At 35.5% G+C, this 8,517-nt stretch overlaps 1 protein-coding gene across 2 annotated transcripts; it reads right to left on the bottom strand.

Moving 5' to 3' along the window:
- Window positions 1-602: 602 nt before the first annotated feature.
- Window positions 603-8,344, bottom strand: LOC108241310 (adhesion G protein-coupled receptor E1-like). 2 transcript variants are annotated; one of them, XM_037978513.1, is made up of 20 exons: window positions 8,238-8,344; window positions 8,000-8,154; window positions 6,521-6,601; window positions 6,145-6,291; window positions 5,906-6,058; window positions 5,652-5,798; window positions 5,346-5,468; window positions 5,180-5,223; window positions 4,983-5,087; window positions 4,583-4,736; window positions 4,262-4,384; window positions 3,992-4,182; window positions 3,729-3,893; window positions 3,435-3,629; window positions 2,997-3,214; window positions 2,825-2,885; window positions 2,640-2,731; window positions 2,234-2,402; window positions 2,054-2,149; window positions 603-1,869 (listed from the first exon to the last, which is right to left on the bottom strand). In XM_037978513.1, exons 2-20 carry the CDS (start codon window positions 8,028-8,030, stop codon window positions 1,828-1,830), a joined length of 2,337 nt encoding a protein of 778 aa, XP_037834441.1. In that variant the 5' UTR covers window positions 8,031-8,154; window positions 8,238-8,344; the 3' UTR covers window positions 603-1,827. The 2 variants fall into 2 exon arrangements, with proteins under 2 accessions (XP_037834441.1, XP_017280835.2); XM_017425346.3 differs by lacking the exon at window positions 8,238-8,344 and adding an exon at window positions 8,220-8,237 and having other exon boundaries at window positions 8,000-8,054.
- Window positions 8,345-8,517: the final 173 nt, after the last annotated feature.

Below are 8,517 nucleotides of genomic sequence, written 5' to 3'. Positions count from 1 at the left end.
ACAAAAACAAAGCCTCGCTTGGGACAGACACCCCCCCACACAAACTCTCCGGAGGACAGGTCGTCCGCTCACGGTTCTACCAGTATCTGTAAAACGACGAGAGCGACGTGACTGCGAGGGGAAAAACAAACGAACCAGAGTGAATGTGTTTGTGTGTGGATTTTAGCACAATATTTTTTCTATGAAGTATACGATAGGTGTCTCCTGTAAATACTGTGTATAAACTTTCATGATTGTTACTAAGAGATGTTTATGTGTAATTGTCTGCCATACTGGAACAGACATGGAAACAAAACGTGGACTTTCTCCTGCAGGACCGAATGACTGTTATATAAATATGTATCTGATAGAAATAAGGATTGTTTGACAGCACTGTTGTAAAGGCTCAGCTTGAAGAAAAGCAGGAGGAGTCACGGTTTCGTTCTTCCTCATTCAAAGTGGTATGAAGAATGTATTACTCTTTCTGGACTAATATTAGATGCTTGTGACAAAAACTGTCTTTTTAAAAATATATATATATATATATATATATATATATATATATATATATATATATATATATATATATAAGAATTTTGCTTATATCTCAGATTCCCAGGGAGGAGGTTCCTGACCAGCAGAACTCACACACACTTCACACAATGTTTTTGATTACTTAATATCTAACTTAATATGATCTAACAGAGCTCTAAATGAAAAATACATCATGCTGAAGCTGCATGCACAGGAATGCAAGCGGCAGTACAGTAGAGAGAGAAAGACAGTCACATCCTGCTCTTCAGCATCTCTTTTTTAAATTGAAAATAGCCTACTTTAGATGCAAATGCACTGAGATGAAAACCAAAACTCATAGTAGTTGTAGACCTTTGTAAATCTCTCTGTATAAAAGTGACGGCATCAGATTTTTTCTGTCATTATGAATATATTTATGATAGAAAATAGTTAGCATATGCAACTGTGTCTTAATTGTTACAGTGTGTAAATCTGATCAGATTCTGCCTCACCACAGATAAACTACAGACTTTACTGGTGTCAACCCCACCATGAGAACAGATATGTAAAACCATCTGTGGCATTCAAAAAATAAGGTGTATTATATTCATTTGACAGACACATAAAGACAGGGGAAAACAAGATTTTACATAGTTCTCACAAGTCAAAAAAAAAGAAGAAAAAAGAAACTATAACTGCAAGTATCAAAGTCAAAATGCGCAAAAAAAAAACAGGTTCTGTAGTTGTACTAATGTTCCAGAGGACATTAACTAAAATTATTTTAGAAATTTAATTCTATAAACAGGTTTTCTGAAAACCTGTCAATTAAACAAATCATTACATATATGTATATATTTTGGAGCAGGCTTGAGTGCAAGCTAAAAGGTTCAGCAACTTATAAAATAATGTTCAGAAAATAAATGCAGTCTTTATATGTTTTGGGTCATATTTATGTCAACAGTTTAAAGAATGCTTTGATCAAAAGTTTTGTGGATTGTCTGTTCTGACTGAATGAAGTACTTGGATGAAACATATTGTACCTGATAAAACAGATCCTGTTATTGCAAATTTGGTAGAATGTTTTTGCATTTGTTCTTTCTTTTATAAAATAGGATGTTTTGCTAATTTATTCCTAAAAATAATTCAAATAATTTGTATGACAAATTTTCATAATTGATATAATAGATAACCCCAAACAATACGGAGACCAAGTCACTATTTACAGTATGTTGGTGATCAGGAAAATGGTGTTGGTTATAGAAAGATCCAGTTGCAAACTGAATCTTGAAATGTTTGGTAAAACTGGACTTTTGCCCCAAGTCTTGGTTAGCTTCCTTAAATGTGAGACTCTCCTGTGTCCTGGGTACTTTTGGATCCCTGAGTATAAAAAACAGAGAAGTAGTTAAACCGGTGATAAAAAATAGTTTGTGCAAATAAAAATGCACCTTTATTATAAGGCAAAGCTTTGCTGTATCTTTAAAAATACAGTATATGTCATTTTACACCTCACTGACTTAAAACCTTTAAAAAAACACAGCAGTAAAAATGAGATTTTGCTTACTTGTGCTTTGCTGGAGTCCGAGTAACTGAACTCGGAGCGTTTCCTCTGTCGAGGTGCACAAAAATGAGTCAGAATGTTTGCATATTCCTCTCTCACCTGAAATCAGAATGCAAATTGAGTTCTGATGTCTGAAAAGATAGCAAAGCTAGTATCATTTTTGTTAACAACATCAAAACCAACCTGTTTAAAAAACAGACAGTGCATAACAAAGAGCATAACTCCTTGAAAGCTGCCAAAAATTGTGAACAGATAAGACATGACTATAGTGCCCTTCTCAAACTGGAAACACCTGAAGATCCACATGGTGCCAAGAATGCACATCTGAGCCACTGCAGTAATGATGAACGCCCTGCAGGAGGCAACAAATGCACACATATCATTTCTAGGGCTTTTAAACGCTCCAACTTTTTCTGCAACTTTATTTTATTTTGTTGATAAGGCAAAAAAGAAAAAGAAAACAGCAAAAAATAAAGATAACTATGCAAAAATTGGGCTTTTACTTCCCCACATTGGAAAATATAGTTTGCATACATATTCACTGTACTTTTGATTACTGCAGCCAGCTTGTGGGTCAGTGAGAACTTACTTTATTTTCTGCAAGCTGTCCATATCCGGGTTTAGGCTTGAAAACTTCTGTGCCAATTTCCACGCAGTGATCAGAAAGAAGAAAATGTTTACCTGGAAGACAACATCACAAAGTTTTAAAAAGAAATGAGGTCAATTTTCAAGATTGTAATGAAGTAAAATATCTATTTATGCTTAGAATCTTACAATGATAATGACACACGCAGGACCAAAGAAACTCCAAATGGAATCCAGGTTTAGCCAGCAACTAAAAGATATGTTAAGATTATTTTAGAAGGGTTTATTTAGACCTAACACTTGATTACCAAAGAAAAAAAGAATGAGTATGAATTAGCTGAAATAATACAGGAAAACTTACTATCTCTTAGTTCCATATCCCTTGGCATTAACTAATGCAGAGACAGCAACAATTACAGCCGGGACTCCATAACCACCTGCCATCATGTAGATTGTATTAAAGCTGGTGTTAAAGACCAAAACTACCATCCTGAAGAGCTGTATGCCTTCCAGACACATCCAGCAAAACGCTGCCAGGTAGAAGAAGTGCAGCATCCCTGCTACAACTGCACATCCAACCTAAGGAGGAGAGAGATGAAAATCAGCACTGATGGCTGTGAAAACTGACTTTATGCAGGATAAAAAGACTGAGGAGGGACTGCTTCATGAGATAATCCCTACCACTTGCATAAATCATGCAGTAGCTGCACTTTAATTTGATATTTATGCCTTCCCAGTATTTGTAAGTAGTAGAAACCTTTAATGAACTTTTTTAGCAACAAGCTGTTATAATGTTTACCTTGTTCTCTGTCTGTGTGATGCCTGCAAGAAAGATAATGATAGCGATGAAGAGGCTGATGCAGAGGTGCAGGTGGATGGTAGTTCTTGGGCTTTGGATGGAACGGATCGTTGAGAATGTCAGGATGCAGAAGAACAGACAAATTAGAGAAAGAGAGAGGCCCACCCAGGTGATCAGCTGCAGCTCAAAATGGTCCTGATGAAAGAAATAATTATGTCAGCACATATGGACTGGAGCCTAAACATTATGATCTAGAATTTGATCAACATCATAAACAATAAAAAAAATGTTAACCTCTATTTCATAGAGGGCCATAAGCACAGCAAAGCTTCTCAGGTGGTTACAGGAACACACAGTGTATTTTGGGTTTGATTCCACAACACTGCAACCTCGAGGTGACCACGTCCCCCCATCCGTTGAAGAATCCCAGAACACACAGGTGTGGGAGGTTTCATTTGACTGTAAAACAAATTAATACATGAGGAAAAAAAAGAATGATCTTAGATTAATACATTTAAAAGTTGACTACAATAAAATCAAATGGAGTTTACTTTTACCTGATCAAGGTGGTACAAAGTTATGTTGACTGTCTCTTTGAGGTGATTTGTGTCTGTATTACTAACAGTGACAGTCACAACTTTGGAGTTTATCCCAAAGATCTGGTTCTCCTCTTGTTTCATGCCACTAAAGAAGCCACCAGCAGATTCTTCCAGGTTTGAATAACTTAGTAAGGACACCACCGTAAACCCTTTGATACCAGGATTACACAGGGTTAGTGTTAAAAATCATATAGTTTTAAATATAATATTTAGCAGTATCATCATTACCAGGATATTGGGAGAGATTTCCAGCAGCTACCTCCATCTTGATGTCCAGTTGAGCATGTTTTGAAGATAAAGTCTTTGTTTCTTGAGGTTTGACTGAGCCATTGTGTACCAGCAGCTCCAGTTCTGGTAGTGGAGAAGATTTTAGTAAACATATAGTTGTACAAAATCAGTAGTTTAGTGAATTAAAGTAAAGTCTATAAGTATAGAAGCACTTATGTTGCAGAACCAGATTGTTTTAATACTGGACAAAAGACTTAGTTTGAATAGTTGTCTGAAAAGAGTCAACTTATGTCAGCTGATGTACAATAATTTCTATTTAACCTGTGTGAGGGGAGGAACTTTTTGTCCGACGGGTTGTTATAAAAGGTCCAATAAACCCCAGAGCTCCCTCCACCAAGTCCAGAAAGGTGGAGACTTTCCTGTTATCATTCAGGGCTTTACTCGACAAAAGATTTTCGATAATTAACTGCAGAGTCTAAAGCCACAGAAAAGGAGAGGAAACAGAGCTATATAAGTGGATGTAGAGTGAAACAAGAAAAAAAAAAATAGAGAAAGACCAGAATGCCATTGCATAAACAATATACAAGGTTGTGCAGCAAATATCTAAACACCATCTGATAGAGCTTGAAGGGGATGGAATTTCCTGTTTCTGTAGAAGCTGAAGAAATTTGAACCTTTTTTAAGTTTAAAAAAAGACATTGGTTCTAATAATCACTTGTACCTTGAGAAGGCCCTCTCCATCCAGCTTCTTTGGATCCTCGACTTCTGTGATCTCCAGGCAACTTTTACTCAGTTGCTTCACATGATCCTCTACAATGTGTGATGTCTGAGAAAAAAAACATTTGGAAAGATGAAAATGAAGTGTGTGACTGCAGATGTGAAAATATGGGAATCAAACACATTCTGACTGGAATTTACCTTTGTCAGATTTTTCACGTTTTTAAAAACACCACAATCCAGTGCTTGAAAAAAGGAAAAACAAAGAACATTTATTGTGCTTTTTAAAAATGTCCTCGTTTTATAACATACAAACACCAATTTTATAATGGCTGCTAGAAACATATGAAAGGTGATATGTATTTACCAATGCAGCGAGACTTTTTGTTGCCATAGTTAGTGAAACCTTCATGACACGCACAGTAATGTCCACTGGGTCCACTGTGGCAGGTTCCATGTCCACAGTATGTCTTATCAAGCTTACACATGTCTGAATTAGAAACAAATTACAGAACAAGTTGTGGTCTGATTTTAAATGTCATCATGGTGATACATGATCATAATTAAAACAGTAAGAAACACTGATGGCTGAAAATATGAAATATCTACAAAATATGATTATGTATACTGATATACTGATTATGTATGTGCAAATCTTCATATCAAAACTCACCTTCACATTGTTCCACTTCTCCAGTGTAACTAGATTTGCCAGATTTCAGTTCAAAGCCAGTTTTGCAGACACAGTTATAACTGCCTTGTGTGTTGATGCACAATGAATTCAGACCGCAGACCTTTTCCTCTTTACATTCATCTATATCTGTACAAGGAGGAAGAAGAGATGTAAAACTACTCGAGGAAGTAAACTCACCCTTAGTTATTGCTAAACAGATAAGAAAGCACATAAAACACTGATCATCCTGTTACCTCTGCATGTAACACCGTCATCGCCATGAAAAGTTTTTACTCCAGTAGAAGAGATGAATCCCTTTTTACAAGAGCAGTTGTAACTGGAAATTGTATTGTTGCAAAAAGCATGAGCTCCACAGATGTCTTCAATCTTCAGACATTCATTTATATCTTGAGAGAAAAAGAAAGAACACTCATGCATGTTGTAGTAACAGGAGAATAAACATTTCTGTCATTACTTATTAAAAACAACTTACCTATACATGTTGCTATTGACATTATTGTAAAATTCTCCATCTTTGTTGATGATTCAAAACCTTTTTTACACTGGCAGTAGTAGCTTGCGTTTGTGTTAAAACATTGTGAATTATTTCCACATGGAGTAGGATCACATTCATTGACATCTTAATTAAGGAAACAGGAATGTGTCAGAAATGACCATACTAGGTGTTTGAATAAACATACTTTTATCAATGATGTGTAGAAAAAAAAGGTAAACTTTTTTATTTTTACAAAATATTTTAGCTAACATCATAAACTTCAGATATTCAGTGTTTGAATTTTTTTAAAAGGAAGAAGCACACATTCTGAAACATGTTTGTTTTTTTATGACTGGTAGTTTGTTTTCCATACCAACACATCCTGACGGCTGGGAAGAAAACCCCAAGGGGCAGGACCGTATGTTCTGGGCCATGAAAATAGGCAGGAGCCAAACTGAAAAGCAAACAGAACAATGTTGTTACACTTCATCCTAAACATTCTCGACCATTCACTATAATCAAAATTATTTTTTATCATTATAAGCTTCTGTCTGTTTGTGTTCCAAGAAAATCAAAAGATTATTTTGACAAAATTATTAAAGCCAGAATTATGATGAGTTTTAGAAAGTTCCTGATGAAAATGCAAAAGCCACATATTTCTGGTCTTTCTTTCCTCAGATTGTTCCAACACCACCTGCAATGGCATTCAAAAAGTTCCACATGTCTGTTTTTGGTGAGCCTGGTTTCCTCTGTGTGAGGAAACATGAGCTAGAACAGAATAACACTTTGCAAGTAAAGCCTTTTAGAGTATAAAACCAGTTATCTGGGGTTTCCTGAATGAGCAGATGGGTGTAATACACAGCATGAAACAGGAAGAAAGTATTTTATACTGATCGATCTCTTGAGTTCAGAATAAACCTAAATAATGCCTCTATTGTTAATTGGTCGATTTATTGCTCTCATTTTCACTAATAGTATTTCTTTTTTAGAAGATTTTTAGATGCTTGTAAAAAACTAGTACCTATGTAACAATTTGGTGTTGTACGAGAACTTTACTAATAGTTTAGCTGTAGGCAGAATTAACAATATATGTATTTAAAACTTAAACAATTTAAAAACAAAAACAATAGTGATTTTAGATGAACACAGAGCTGATAATGGGACAACATACAGGACTGTACGCTGTTGCTATGACAGTGGAGAGGAAATATTTCGCTATCCTGGATTCTAATTAAACCACTTCTAAAAATGTTTAATGGTTTTCAGAAGTCATATCGTGTTAGTGTTGCTTCTTGTTGTTGGTGGAAACAGTCCTCCTGAGGTTAGTTGAGCGGTAAATGCGGTCACTATGGTAAGCAGTAATGTGGGTACTGAGAGATGAGCTCATAGTGTATAAATACTGCTTTAAAGTAAATCGAACAAAGGTCCTCTGTTTGCTGCTGTCACCCTAACAGATTATTTAAAGAAAAGCTGCAGTGTTCACTTTTTTTTCTGCTCTTGTAGCTTGAGCTCTTTCCCAGGCTTATTCTGTGACACAGCTGTGAATATTTTTAACATTTTATAACATATCACCAGTGTAACTCTAAATCTGATGGCTAACTTTTCCTCTATGGAAAATTACTAAACAAAGTTTTGAAGCAGAAAATCTGAAACAGACAGTTCATGATTTGATTGTTATTATTAGACATTAGTTTACTTTTAGTCAACATATACTGGATAGCTACACAAAAGTCATCAACATCTAGTTTCCCAGGTTAGTAGACTGCTTTATTTATCACTTCCTGTGGAAAACTTTTAAACGGATGATTTTCCATTCAAGCTACTGTGTAAATGGATGACAGATGTGACTCACCCAGCATTAGGAGGGTCCACTTGCCTACCATGGTGAGAACGCAGAATGTCCAAATCTGTATTTTTAAAGTTGAAACAACTTGAGAATTAGTCACATTCAGATGATCAGGAGATCTTTTCTTTCTGTTCCCAACTTTTCATACAATTTTCCAGTATCTGAAAAACGAAAAACAAATAAACCTTGAATACTTGGTTTAATGTGAACTGAAAAAAAATATTACATTTTATGCCAATCTCACAAGTTGTTGTGATTTTAACAGCCCTCTGTTGTATAGAAATGCCTATTTTTAATTTCTTTCTTCTTTCTCTTCTTCTCTTTCATCTTCTAATTTCTCTCGATTCATCTGATGTGCTGGGATTATTAAAACATTTAGTGGGTTTCCTCCTCTCTCTCTCCTCTCTCCCTCTCTCTCTTTCTCTCTCTCTCTCTCTCTCTCTCTTCTTCAATATCTTCTCGCCATAAGATTGTTTTAGTTTAAAACTTTGACATAAAAGTCGGAGTGTGATATACAGGACATT

Source organism: Kryptolebias marmoratus, linkage group LG12 (assembly GCF_001649575.2).
Source record: "Kryptolebias marmoratus isolate JLee-2015 linkage group LG12, ASM164957v2, whole genome shotgun sequence".
NCBI classification, from domain to species: Eukaryota; Metazoa; Chordata; class Actinopteri; order Cyprinodontiformes; family Rivulidae; genus Kryptolebias; species Kryptolebias marmoratus.
Note: the sequence above shows the minus strand (reverse complement) of the source record. Positions and strands in the feature narration are given on the sequence as shown.